The sequence below is a fragment of the Eupeodes corollae genome, chromosome 1 (genome assembly GCF_945859685.1).
Source record: "Eupeodes corollae chromosome 1, idEupCoro1.1, whole genome shotgun sequence".
Classification (NCBI taxonomy): domain Eukaryota; kingdom Metazoa; phylum Arthropoda; class Insecta; order Diptera; family Syrphidae; genus Eupeodes; species Eupeodes corollae.
Window position 1 is genome coordinate 169,094,248 of NC_079147.1, and position 14,528 is coordinate 169,108,775.

Sequence of the window (14,528 nt, forward strand, 5' to 3'; positions counted from 1 at the left end):
CACATCCTCCCTTCCTAATTGCTCGCACTGTGTTTAATCATTGTAAGGGTTTTCATATCCCCTCGAGTGCGCGCTCAACATTAAAAAACAAAACAAGACCTATTAGCAATGTATGTTGCTAGATTAACCATACTTCTATATATGTACGTAAAACGCAATCATAGTGTTTTTTTTTTGACAGGGGATACCGCTGAACATTGGTCTCAAAGTTTTGAATACCAAAATGGAAGGAAAAAAATAGAGTTTTGTAAATTATTTCACATTCTTAATGTGTGGTTCAAAAAAATCTCTATAGGCACTCGAGAATACGATTGAATTTAAACTCAGTGGCAAGCTGATGAGCATCCCTGGAAGAGCGAGTGCTGCGGCATGACAAATTGCGTAGGTTTTGAGCAATTTAAAATGTTCTGTTATAAATGAAGGCTTTATAAACTAATAATTCTAATTCTGCTGCGTACACACTACACAACGGAATCCTTTTATCTGTTGTTCTGTTCTCTATTGCATTTCAATATATGTATAAGCGACATTTATATATTCTCTCTAAACTTTCGTTACCAAAATGCAGTCTTGAATATATAACAAAAACCTTTTTGTACACCTCTGTCAATTAATATAAATAATGTAGATATTGTAGATTGAAAATGTAACGAATTTACAAATTTAAGGACTCATATTCAATATTGAATACAATTGACGCTATCATTGTTTAGATCTCAAGAAATCTCTGGTTGCAAGGTCTTATATTATTAAGTATTTATCAAGTAGAAAAAGTAGCGTACACGTAAACACTTTTTGTAATAAACCAAACAACTTATATTAAGTAAAATAGATTGTGCTATTTTTATTTATTTCAACGCTCCAAAAGCCACACTCGGGATCATAAAACCAATGTACAACCAATCGGCAAGATGACAGAGAACAAATCACATATAAACTACATGCTTAACTGATATTTTGGTCGAACTTTATAATCAGCAAAGAAGTCAACCTAACGCTGAATCGGAATTATAAGACACAATCAGCCATCTTCACCATCCCTAAATCTGGTAACTGTGAATTTCCTAAATAAGAGAAGAGTTGTTAAAAACAAAAAATGCTACTCTTCTGGAATCTTCTTTGACTCCAATTCCTTTGTAATGGACCACGCATCTCAACGAAAAACCCATTCAAACATTGATATATATCGCAAGATTTTCCTAAGGATTTAATCTGCATTCTTTTTGCAATCACAAAAGAAGATGGTAGCACGGTACTTTTTGGATTACTTCCACCAACAGTATCCATCTTTGCCATTTATACTACCATTTAAGACGCTATAAAAGAAGGAAACAAGCAAGTTATCTGAACAGAAAGTCTATCTACGATTTAAGCTGTTATAAATACCAAGAACAACATCACCAATCTCATCAACAACATCCGCTCCTTATTGGTAAAATCAAACCAGCACATAAAACTGATGTAGAGCCCTGTACACGTTCGTATCAGTGGCAATGAGCTCGCGGATAAAGCTGCCAGCTTTGCAAGCAAGTCACCAATCTACCTTTATAATACTTATACCAAGAACGATCTTGTGAAGAACCTCACAAAAAAACTGATCAGCTCCCAAGAAAACGAATGAAGAATACACAGTCACCACTATATAAGACTTAATCCAACAAAATCAAGACCTATACCCCACAAACAACAACAACTTCACTTCCAAATTGGCCACATATCTGCCACCCACCTCAAAGAGGAACGAAAATTGTATAAAACAGAATATTAATTTTCACATTCATATATCTGCAATGAAGAGGGTTTTATGCCGATGTTATGACTTACTCTATCCTACAAAAAAAGAAGCTGTTTCTATCGCTTTCAATTAAGACCTTGAAATTTATATTAATAAATCAGTTGATAAAAAACACAATTTCCATCCTTAAAGAGATACATGTTTATTATTGTGCCACCAGCTCTGCAGCGTCATTCTTCTCCACGGACCCATTCACATCATGTTTATTGTCTCTAACATCATATGAATGTAGTTTCAGAGTCTCCAACCACTCAAGCATGGACTTTTCTTTGTATTCAGTTTCGTAAATATTTGCGTAAATATATTTCTCAACAAATTTCTCTATTTCCGGTTCCAGTTCGTCCCACTTTAAAGGCTGGTGTATTCCATCTTCACCATAACGATCATTGTACCGGTCATAATGCACCTGGTCAAGTACTAAGCCTAGACCAGGAGCCATTGGAAGATCCAATCTTTCCTCTGTAAATGCTCGAATGATTGTTGATTGGGTGGTATTTCCTCTTACCACAGATATAGCGACTCCAACCATTTTTCTAATTTGGTGCAACATAAAACTCTGGCCTTTTACCTTTAATGTGAGGAATTCAACACCCTGAGGGCTGATAAATGGATCGCTGCATGTGAATGAAATCATAAAACGTTTGGAAGAAGGGTCTAGAAAATTTCTGGAAAAAAAAGATAATCAACCATTTATTCATAAATCCATATTTAAAACTTACTTTTTACTTGTAAAATTGTGGTAGTTTTTGGTTCCTTCATAGAGTTTAAGAACTGAATTAATCTTCTCCAAAACTTCATTCGATATTCGATATGTTTCCATGTTAAGTTCCTTGGAATGATGTTCAAAGGCTACCGAAGGAAGCGTGTAGGTATAGGTCCTTGCGTTGCACTTGTCTTTTGCATTAAAGCCTTTCGTAACACGTTTTACTGCAAAAACACGAATTACTTCAGGAAGATCTGCGTTCAAGGCTGCCACGTCAATATCATCGGCTATTTATATACATATATATTTTTTTTATTGTACATAGTATTTTATAAATAACTTTAAAAATCCTTATTACTTACGCAGTTTTATAGAACATATTTGTCGAGCTGCCGATACGCCCTTATCAGTTCGAGCAGCTCGCTGAAACTGTGCTTGCTGAGCTTGATTAAATCCTTCTTCTGTGATCCATTTATGCTTTAACATGGCAGCAAACAGGTCCTCTTCGATGGTAAGCATTCCCGGATTTCTCTGCATGCCATAGTACTCTGCACCAGAGTAACCCATCAAAAGGGCACATTTCTTTCTCTTGATTCTATCCGCTGGATCGAAATTGGCGCGCTTAGCAGCAATTTCTTCATCAGTGAGCTTAGTTTCAACCCATTGCCTTTTTTTTATACAACGTGTCTTGTGTTCAAGTTTCTGTTGTTTTAGCTCCTCTTTTTTCTGATTGAAAGCATCGATTGCTTCAGACATTGCAGCTGAAAAATTGCTTGTGTATCGTGTTATGCGTTCTAGAACGTAAAAATTGGTAGACATAATTACAAATTAAAGGGTATAGGTAGTGTTTATCATTTTAATAAGTATTTGTTCCTGTATCCATACATTATGTTAAGGTATGTTTTATATTGGTAAAATATAACACGGAATTTTAATAAGGCTTAACAGTAAAATGGTACTCTTTCTTACACTACATGATTATAAAAGCGAAAACGAAAATAGTTCTTTTTCGTTCATGTCAAGGCCGCAACAAATGCGAAAAAGTTGTGGTATCGGTTAGAAGCTACTTTTGCTTATAAAGGTCTTACACGAAGAATTGGATTGTTGTACGCTTTATTAAGTACGAAGTTGTAATCTTGTGGTTCCGAAGATTCGTATGTAAATAAAGTCATTACTACAGTACATACATTCAATTCAGAAATGATTTCATCGATAATTGGAAAGCTTGGCTTGGAAGGCTTTGGAGTCCAAATTACTGGAGATTAAATTAAAACAAAAAAGTTCTACAAGATATAAAAGATGATGCTTGTGAACTTGGTTGTGACAATTTCTTTGGGATTGAATTAAGAAGAAAACCGTTTCATTAGAATAATCAACGTCGAGCTGACTAGCTTTAAATGTTTCAAATGTAAACAAAAAGGATATTAAGCAAAATATTGTCCAAGTAAAGGTTACACAAAAGACATCCACGAAAGGCAAGCTCTGAACAGATTGGTTAAAAAATGTTACCATAGTCAAGAAAGACGAAGAAGTGACGGTTGCGGATGCTTATAACTTGGACGCAGAACCAAAAGGACACATCGATTGGAAATTGTGGTCAAAGGCAAGTTGAAGGCTGTTGCCGTTAAAGGCGTTCTATACATACCAACATTATGTGCAAATCTTTTATCCATGAGCCAAATGACACAAGTTGGTATAATCGTTGAATTTCAAGGAGATAAATATAGAATCTTTAACCAAAGAATCATGGCTGCAACTGGTAATAGAATTAACTATTCAAACTCGATATTCCAAAACAGGTGGAAAATGCAGTAAACATGCTTGCGGAGAAGAAAACTCTGTATGAGTTATGGTATGTTAGTCTATTAGGACCAATGAACAGAAATCACTTGGTGGAACTTATTACCTTCTGACATTTTTGAATGTTGTTTCGCATAATGTTTTGGGTATATTTTGGGATCCAAGTCTGATGTAATAAAAACGTTTTTTCATTCAAGAGTTTGGTTAAAACCAAACTAACAACATCAAAATATTTCGAACTGACAATGGCGGTGAATTTTTTAATAACACGTTTAAAAGTTTTTTAATCAAATATGGGGTAAGAAATCAAACAACAGTTGCTTTTACGCTTCAGCAAAAAAGCAAAGCCGAAAGAATGAATCGTGCTGTAATTGAAAAAAAAACCCTGCTTGATGTCTGATGCTGGTGTTGCAAAAAATGTTTGAGGAGAGGCGATTTTTTAGTACCAAGTAGAGTGCTTGAAGATTTCCAAACACCTGAGATTTCAAAACACCTTGGGCAAAATACGAGATGTATCTCATTTGCAAGTATTTGGATAAACAGGTTAATCGATGAAAAGTTTTTTGACTGGTTACTGTGTAAATTGGAAAGCTTATCAAGTTTATGATCCAAAGAAGAAGCTCTTTAAATGTTGTGATGTAATTTTTTGGGAGGACTAATCATTTGAACAAGTAATTTGTAAAAACAAATCGAAAATTGTTTTGTGGGAGCAATTGAAGAAAATCAAAATCCAAATTTTAAAGAAAACAACAAAAATCAAGATTATCAAACTAGACTTGACCAAAATGAAGAGGAATATTTGGAATGCAACCTTGAACATGATTATGATGAAAACAAAACCGATTCTTTAACCTACAAAGATCCTACTTCAAGCAAAGAAGATGAAACTTGGAAAGAAGCAGTCAATAGTAAATATGGTTCTTTACTGGCTAACGAAACATAGGAGTTAGCTAATTTACTTGCGGCCAAAAAGATACTGATTCCCAATTGTATCTTCAAAAAGAAATCACATGTCAATGAAAAAGTCATTCGGTACAAAGCTCGACTTTTGACAAGAGGTTGTAATCAACGGTACGGCGTAGATTATGAAGAAACATTTTCTCCTGTTGTAAGATATGAGTCCATTCAATTCTTACTGGCTTTAGCGGCGCGTAAAGAATTGGAATAATAGAACAGATGGTTGCGAAAACTGCATTCTTACAGTGCAACTTAACGGACGAAATACATATAAAACAGCCAGAAGGTTTCGAGAAGGTGCTTCGATTAAAAAAATCAATTCATGGACTGAAGGAATCTTTTCGAATATGGAACCCTAAGTTGGTTAAAGTGGCTGTCCATGAGGCATGAGGGCATGTACAGAGAAGGTGAAGAATTGTTTTCTCCTCTTCCTCGTCCATACAGCTTGTGCAGAATTCATTTGAGACTTTCCAAACGTGGAAGGATGGGCTGCACTGTACCGTTCCTGGCGAGTTCATTTGCCCTACAGTTACCTGGAATGTCTCTATGTCCCGGCACCCAGCAAAGGTGAATATTAAACTGCTGTGCCATTTCCATTAGAAATGATCGACAGTTATGGAATGTTATAGAGTTTGTAGAGACAGAGACCCGAGATTTGATAGCGGCCTGACTAATAGAAAAGATACGAGTATCAGATGTTGATATCACATTTTCTTTAAGCCAGGACAAGACTTCTTTTATCGCCAATAGTTCCGCCTGAAACACGCTACAATGATTGGGAAGGCGGAATGAGAGACTTAATTTCAGTCGTTCAGATTACACACCTCCACCAACCCGTTCATTTGTTTTTGAACCAAGAGATAAGGAAAACGGTTAAGATAATATATTTTTAAAGTGATCGATAAATTTGGATTAACTAAATTAAACAAATGAGAAAAAGACATTGAATCCGAACGAAAGGAAATGTACAACATAACATATTAAAAATTAATAAGCAGTCTTTATTCACTAGACAAGTTTCACGTTCGGACATCAGCTATGCGGTTAATTACTTAGGCCGTACAAAGAGTGTTGCGCTTTCTGAAAGGAACTTCAAACATGAAGACGTATTATTCGAGATCGGAAAGAAGTGAAGTGGGTTAACTCATACACGAAGTAGTTAAGGTTTATTTCTTTTAAGTGACAGTACTACTGGTGTTAGATGATTCGAATTTTAATCATACCAAATCAAACAAGTGGAATTCAAATCACTTGAATATTGCAAAAATCAAAATGTAGAACAGGGAAGTAGACATTGTTATGAGTGCGAATTTATATTTTCAAACTATTCAATTTCATTTTGAGTGAATGTGAAATGTAGAACCTTGCTGATAGATTTCGAATACACCTTACCTATGCAAATTATTTATAGCATACATTGCAACAATTTTTGGTATAGGTACTTACTTTATTTCGCTTCACAAATTAGTAACATTATGATTATTATTTTTTTAAGGAAGATTATAGTCTAATTTTCTGCTACTATGAGATAGTTATGTAGTCTTAGCATCACTTTCCCGCGTATTATAAAACTTAAGTGGAAATCAGAAATTAGGTGAACACTTTATTAAAAGAAATTATTCTAAAATGATGGCATGTATTGTAAGGTAAGTTATTTTGTTAAGGCTTTTAGACCTTTAGTTTTCTGATACAGGTATCTAATACGTTCCCATAAACTTGAGTCTCACAGTCTGCACTACTTAATGGTCTGCCCTTTATGTAAGGATGCCACTAATCCTTGAACAAGGCTTCTAATGTTTTTAGTCAGTCGGATTAAAAGAAAAAAAAATTCCTTTCTTTATTGTAGATTGAAGGTGTAAACGTTTATTAGGTGTAAGTAGAACCTGGCATGTATGTTTGATAAAAACGTAATTTATAGAGGTTGAGGCGAATAGCAGTATATCCCTGTTATATTTTATATAGTTTAAAAATGTTTAACATTGGCAATTGCAAGATAGTTGCTTTCACACAAATTCAAAGATTTTGCACAATTAAGGTGAAACAACCCACTAGAGGCAGGTAAGCTTGTATGGTTTGGTTAATTACTTAAGGCTAAGTACACATTTAGGATATTCTTGTTTTTAATTAATAAAAAAATTCACCTGCCTTGAACAGGGAAAAGAGATGGGCTCGATTTATCATTCTTTTTTTAATTAAAATGTATTACTTTACTACAAATGATTTTTCTATTTTCTGAATATACAAAACGTAAACACACACGTGGAGAAAATTGGAGAGTATTTACGCAGATGGAGAGAACTGTTTCTCCGCGTTCGGTAAATAGTTCCCGGGTGATTTGTTTTGTCTTAAGGCAACCGCACACTAGGCGTTCATTTATTTATTATTTATAAAACGAGTTCACTAGTTAAATTGATTGTTTTATATTCATAGTCGTATTTTAAACACGAGTGAATTCGAACTTTAGTCTACACCTACTGTTTGTTGAGAAATTTCATATACATAAGTCAAAATATTTGCTTATTTAAGCAAATATCACATTTATTATGTAAAAAATCTAATCATTGGCGCTATTAAGACTTAAGCAGCATTCACATGAGCACGACCAACGAACGACGAATGACTTACACAATGTGAGTTTATATACGTTTGAAGACATATTTTCACACAAATCCTTAACAAAACGATAGCAATATAGTTTCAATTTGATTTATGATGCATACTTTTACTTTTCAATATGATATATTAATAAATTTAAGAAAACAAATTTATTCGTCGCTGAAAAAATTGAAGTTGATACGAACTGTCAAACCTTATTCGCGTTCTACATTATCCACACTTCCAACGAATAAAATAATCACGCGTACTTAACCTACAAAAATCAATCTTGTTTTGGTTTCGGTGGTCAAAGTCAAACTTTATTCGCGACGAATTAAAAACTCTCATGTGAAAGAAATGCCAAAATCGACGAATATTCGTTCATTCGTTGGTCGTGCTCATGTGAATAATGCTTTAGAAACACATAGAAATTGGCAAACCTCTGATTGAATTTCGATTTTAAATAAATATTTAGAAGATAAATCATAAACTTGGCAGTTTTTTTTATCAAAGGTATGCTAATTATAGGGTCGATTCTGGCTAAGTAGAATTTTCGTCTTAAATATCCAGCAAAATACCAAAATCTTAATCGATGCTTAAGTCCATTGACATTTTAATTTTTGTTTTTATATTTTCCAATAAACTATCTCGCAGCGCAATTTTGTCAATTAGTTTGTTTGTTTTTGATATTTTATAGTTTAACAGCTTTAACATAGGTTCTGTACATCGTGTTTTTAAGACTCCATGCTATCATTTCAAAATGGGTTTAAATTATCTATCAATAAAATAAACAAGAGTTTAGTTTAGCAAAAACAAAGTTAGAACTTATCGAAGAATTATGAATATGGACCATTTCCTTTCATGTTCTATTAATAATTCAATCAAATAATGAGGTTTTGTAGTACCTCATGTGATGGTTAGTGCGTTGGACTGTCACGCCGGAGGTCTTGGGTTTAATATCTGCCTGCAACATCTAAAGCTTTTTTTACGATTACTGACTCTTTCGAGGAATTACAAATCCTCCAAGAGTAATTCGTGTCATGAAATTCCTGTTTCTCAATTTAGTTTGCATTCGGCTAAAAACTTATCTGTTAAAGCTAGCCATACACGACAGAACAAAAGAAGTTGTAGACCCGTTTGAATGTTCAACAATGAACGAGCTCGACTCACTTTACGTCACTTTACGTTAAAGAGCCTTCAAATCTAGTACAAAATTCTATTACATTTTGAAGTAGATTATTCATGGGGATATATCGGGTTTCAAACATTTTTGGTGTCCTTTTTGTATTTGGATCTAATATATTGACTACATTTAATTCATTGCTAAATGAAAAGACTCTATTGTCATTTAAAAGTAACAGAAAGTATTTAAAGGCTCGGTGTTGTATTTTCAGAAAAGAATTTTTATGATTCGATGTCTCAAGAACGATCTATAGCTAAATTCAAAAAGGATGAAAAAGTGTGCAAAGCTAATTTGATTAAAAGATGTGAATATTGTTTATTTATCATTTTCCTGCTTGTCAATCCGTCCGAGAAATTTCTCAGAAATATAAACTGGTCAATTTTATAATCGGTATTCAAACAGACATATAAGATCTTTCTGAGGTGACAGATGATTACTTGAACCATATTAAAAAACCGAAACTGAAAGGTTGAATATCAAGAATTTTTTGGAAAATAAGACTTGTAAAAATGATATCCTTTCTTCGCACAGGACGACAATTATATTTTAACTCTAATATAATTATCAGAAATGTTTCTTCCACACCATCATTATTGCTAAAAGAGAGTAAGTTCACCAAATTAAATTAGAATCCCAGTCTTAACCTATGTTTTCTTTTTATTAAGTCCAACCAAAGCAAGAAAATGACATCCTGGTTTTGCAAGGGGTCGATGTTGTCTCTCCACGAGCTGATAAAATGCTCAACGCAGCATGCCAACCAAAGTTCTGTCCGGAATGCACACTAGGGCTTAATGTTAAACACACGGATGTTCTTATTCTCAGCCAGTACGTTCGTTCTGATGGCTGCATGCTTCCGCGTCGTATAACTGGTCTGTGCCGCCGTCAACAGAAGAAAATGGGAATACTCGTAACAATGGCACAAAAAGCTGGTCTTATGCCAAACCTAACGCCAGCTTGGAGTACCAAGGACCCTAAAAGACGATCCGGTTGGAAAAAATTCAACAAATACTTCTTCGAGTCTACAATTAAATATTGACAAGTAGATTGTTTGTATCACTTTATATTTATGTAATCCATTAAATCAATTATTAAAGATAATTATTATTATATTCAACGAGATCAAATTAATATTCTTCTAGAATTGAATCCAGCAGTTGGTAATCACTTTCAAGTTCCATCTCTTCCTCATTATAAGTTTCAAAATGTTTATATTTCTGAACTTCCTTAACAATAGAATCCTCTTTTTCATCAAGGAAATGACTTAGGACATGTTCTATATATATCAAAATAAAAATATTTTTTTTTAAATATTAGACGTAACTTAATTCAAAATTAACTACTCACCTCCGAGATCGTTCCTGTATCTAAACGATTCCTCGCAAAAAGTGCACTTAAACCGGTTATCATTGGAGTGAGAAATCTGATGCGAGTGCAGACTTTTCATCGAAGGAAAAACTTTTTCACATTCATTGCATTTGTATTGGGCACAGTCTAAGGGTTATAAGAACAAAAAAATTAACAAATATTCACACGTATTTCAAATATAAAAATATTTGTTAGAAAACTAACCTTGATTGTTATGAACCTTTAAATGAGCGTTCATATCGGATAAGTCAAAGAAACTTTTATGGCAATGTATACATGAGAAGGAGTTATTTTTTAGATGCACTTTCTCAACGTGAACCTTTAAGTCAGTCTTTTTTGTAAAGCATTTTCCGCAACTTTCACAAGTAAATATACGATCCACTGGTTCGTGTGATCTACGATGTTCAATAAGATTCGATGCAGTTTCAAATTGTAAATTACATTCCGTACATCTATAGAAGCCTTGAACAATTGAATTATCCAAGTGGTGTGTATGAAAATGATTTCCTAGCTGGAAAGGTCTACGGAAAGATTTGAAGCAGAATTTACATTGGTAGATTTTTTCACCGTGCTCGGTATGTTTCAACATGTGGTTTTTTAAGCATTGCTTGTTGGTGTATTTAACTCCGCAAACTTCACATTGATAACCATCACTGTGGCCACGCATATGGGCCATTAGACAGGATCGGCCCTTCAGACCTAATAAATAGAAGTTTTTAAATAATATTATTGGCTGAATACTTAAATGCAATACTGTCAAAGCGAGGCATGCAAGAAGTTATATGAAACTGATAATGAGAAACTAACTCACCTTTTCCACAAATTTCGCATTTCCAAGGGAAGGGATCTTTATGTGTTAGCTTGTGTTCTTGAAGGGTTATCTCTTGACGATACTCTAAAAAAGAAACCATTAATAATAACACACTGTCATATACACATAGATATCAATAGAAAAGATATAATTTTATGCGCAATATATTAGACGAAGCTTGAGAGTACGACAGGGCCAAAAATAAAAAAAAAAACACTGATTGATAACAATACAGATATCAGTGTTTGAAACAAATTTCATGCATTGGGATTTGTAGTTATCGGAGGCATTAACAGCAAATTGTCTAAAATGATGGTCTTGTTTGTCCTACGTTAACATTTTGTTTGGCTAATACCTATCTTCAGTTTCATAAATTTTGGTGTACAAATTAAAAAAAAAGAAACAAATCATTATGACTGCTTGTGTGTAAGACGCGAGCTTCACAAATTCGCTTAGCAGTTGCAAGTAGTTGACACAAATTTTAAACTTACTTTTTCCACATTCATCACATTCGAATGGCTGCTCTTTAGTGTGGATTCTTTCATGATTTATTAAGTGAATCTTCTGGATAAAAGCTTTATCGCAATATGAACACTTGTGTTCTTTTGACCGATGAGTATTCATGTGATTATAATACTTTCTCTGAGTGATTTGTTCAAGTTTTGTATTACAAATCGAACAAACATAATCTTTTCGCACATGAAACTGACGTGTATGAAGTTTTAGCTTCGAAAGTGATGGTATAAATTTCATACACACATCACACTGGAATGTAGCGTTGTTTTCAGTTTCTAATTCATTGCGGTTCGGAAGGTCTTTGGTAACTAAAGGGATAGCACTTTTATCTTCAAAACCTTCGGAATTAGTTTTATTATTGATTTCATTCGTATTGACAACAACAATAGTATTATGAATATTTTTGCGGGCGTCAATTTGGTTTGGATGATTGAACAAATAGTCACTTTCATTTTCTTCGCAATTGTCTGCTTGTACACAATGGTTTTGAGATTCAGTGTTGAAGAACTCTTCTTCCTCTTCGTAGCCAACATATTCGATTAATTTACTAGGAGAGATGTATCCTATTTTATCAATATTACTAAGTTGATCTTCTTCGGTAATATTTTGTGTATAGGTATTTTCAATTTCACTAATGTCACGACTAATATACGACAAGAGAATATTTTGTGAATCAAACACTTGTTTGCGAAAGGTATTAACCTTGCAAAACTTGTCCAAGCACTCAGTGCACATTTGTTGGGGCAGTCCATCGTTGGGTTTGATCTATGTGTTTCATGTAAAATTCAAAACAATGTTAGGAGTAATATGAGTCTTAAGAGACATACATCGTACCTCAAGATTCCAAAGAAAAAAATCATTAAAAATATCTATAAATTCACAATTAGCTTCTGGCTCCCCGTTTTCGCCATAATCAAAAATCGGATGAAAAGTCATAGAATTATCTGGATCAAACCGACAACATGCCCTGCATGTTTTTTCAACAAAAATACTATTTTCTGAAGAAATCTCAAGAGACATTTTCCTTATGAATATGTGTATTCTGCATCAATTTCAATTTGTTTTTAACCAAAATCGAACCAATGTTTACAGCAATCTTGCAAATTTAACAGAACATTTTGTTATTTGTTAAAAACACACATGGATTGATGGATGTGATGACACAAGCTAGCCAAAGTGAGAAAACAAAAACTTGACGTATTTAGTGTTGCCATTAACTTTTTTTTTTCCTTCGATAAAAGATTATTCAAATAGTTTCTGTTTTTTTTTTTTTTTTATTCATTTTTATTAATTCATTCTTAAAGCTAGACAAAAATTCATAAAACTAGCCTAATTATCCATAACTTACAACTAAGTTAATGGTCCCATACGGACACTCTAAGTTAAACTATAACACTTTAAACTAATGCCTTTCGGCCCTAAGATCTATTTTACTTCATTTAAATTTTATTTAAGTTTCTGTGTTCTTGACATTTATATGTATTGATTATTGGCCCTTAAGTACTATTCACATGAGCACGACCAACGACCAACGAATGAACGAATATTCGTCGATTTTGACGTTTCTTTCACATGAGAGTTTTTAATTCGTCGCGAATGAAGCCACAGCCGAACACCATTCACCACCGAAACCAAAATAAGAATGATTTTTTAGGTTAAGTACGCGCGATTATTTTATTCGTTGCGAGTGTGGATTATGTGGAACGCGAATAAAGTTTGAAAGTTCGTATCAACTATAATTTTTTTCGCGACGAATAAATTTGTTTTCTTAAATTTATTAATATATTATATTGAAAAGTAAAATTATGTATCATATATCAAATAGAAACTATATAGCTATCGTTTTGTTAAGAATTTGTGTGGAAATATGTCTTAAAACGTATATAAACTCACATTTTGTAATTCATTCGTCGTTCGTTGGTCGCGCTCATGTGAATACTACTTTATTGCGAGTGTCGTTTTTCTATCGATAAACGACTTTTATCGATAGTCGAACATCGAAAATACATTTTGGTATTGCGCAACTCTATTGTGAATGAACATTTCTGTTCGACTGCGTACAACGCACATCATTTTTTGGACACAAATTTAATGTTTTTTTTTAATTTGTTGACTTTATTTCCAAAATAATATTGTTTTAATCACAGGGCAAAAGTTTTGAGCAGTAAAAACAATTAGACAAGCTGGTTTCATTAATGGAAGCGAATCCGGACGTCGTGAAAGGAATTTCCGGAAAAGCCCTAGCAAAAAAAGGTGGGAAAAGTTTATTGTGCTAAACAGTCTGGGGCCTCCTATGTTCACCTGTAATAAATGGATTAAGGTAGTTTTTGCATCATTTGAAAACCAAACAAATATTAAAGCTTTTTTCGATAGGTTTGGGCAGATCTAAAATTTAAAATAAAAAAAGACTGAAAATAAAACCCAGATCCAGGCGACTGGTGGTGGGCCCAACCATTTGCACCAGTTCAGTAATTTGGAGGAAAGTGTAATGGGATTATTTTCTCCATTGATCCACCTGGCCTGGAGATTGGACTAAGAATTCCAGACAGCATGAAGCTTCAAAGAGTATTCCAAGAAGATTTATTATCAACAAAAAGATAAACATAAGGATTACTGGCCATCAAGAGGGAAAAACTCCAACTTTATAAAGATGAATTGAATTGCAAACAAAAAAATAGGGCAGCGAAGCTAAAACTGTTGCAACAAAAATTGGAACTAAAAAGATCTAAAATCGATTTGAAGTTTTCAAAGATCTAAATCCTCTTTTTTTTTATTATGGTTTTTGGTTTGTAAGTGTTCCTTC

At 33.6% G+C, this 14,528-nt stretch overlaps 3 protein-coding genes across 5 annotated transcripts; 1 reads left to right on the forward strand and 2 right to left on the reverse strand.

Moving 5' to 3' along the window:
* Positions 1 to 1,912: 1,912 nt before the first annotated feature.
* LOC129941566 (pseudouridylate synthase 1 homolog) lies at positions 1,913 to 7,557 on the reverse strand. Of its 3 annotated transcripts, none has more exons than XM_056050241.1 (4): positions 7,401 to 7,557; positions 2,861 to 3,292; positions 2,515 to 2,785; positions 1,913 to 2,460 (listed from the first exon to the last, which is right to left on the reverse strand). In XM_056050241.1, the coding sequence occupies exons 2-4, from the start codon at positions 3,252 to 3,254 to the stop codon at positions 1,941 to 1,943; spliced, it is 1,185 nt and encodes a 394-aa protein (XP_055906216.1). In that variant the 5' UTR covers positions 3,255 to 3,292; positions 7,401 to 7,557; the 3' UTR covers positions 1,913 to 1,940. The 3 variants fall into 3 exon arrangements, with proteins under 3 accessions (XP_055906216.1, XP_055906215.1, XP_055906217.1); XM_056050240.1 differs by having other exon boundaries at positions 7,397 to 7,551; XM_056050242.1 differs by lacking the exon at positions 7,401 to 7,557 and adding an exon at positions 6,702 to 7,236.
* A 1,888-nt stretch (positions 7,558 to 9,445) lies between these two features.
* LOC129941684 (28S ribosomal protein S18a, mitochondrial) lies at positions 9,446 to 10,142 on the forward strand. Its single transcript, XM_056050377.1, has 2 exons — positions 9,446 to 9,639; positions 9,699 to 10,142. The coding sequence occupies exons 1-2, from the start codon at positions 9,543 to 9,545 to the stop codon at positions 10,067 to 10,069; spliced, it is 468 nt and encodes a 155-aa protein (XP_055906352.1). The 5' UTR covers positions 9,446 to 9,542; the 3' UTR covers positions 10,070 to 10,142.
* Positions 10,074 to 12,884, reverse strand: LOC129941682 (zinc finger protein ZFP2-like). The gene is made up of 6 exons (XM_056050376.1): positions 12,560 to 12,884; positions 11,701 to 12,490; positions 11,210 to 11,293; positions 10,603 to 11,097; positions 10,378 to 10,524; positions 10,074 to 10,306 (listed from the first exon to the last, which is right to left on the reverse strand). The coding sequence occupies exons 1-6, from the start codon at positions 12,743 to 12,745 to the stop codon at positions 10,158 to 10,160; spliced, it is 1,851 nt and encodes a 616-aa protein (XP_055906351.1). The 5' UTR covers positions 12,746 to 12,884; the 3' UTR covers positions 10,074 to 10,157.
* Between the last annotated feature and the right edge of the window lie 1,644 nt (positions 12,885 to 14,528).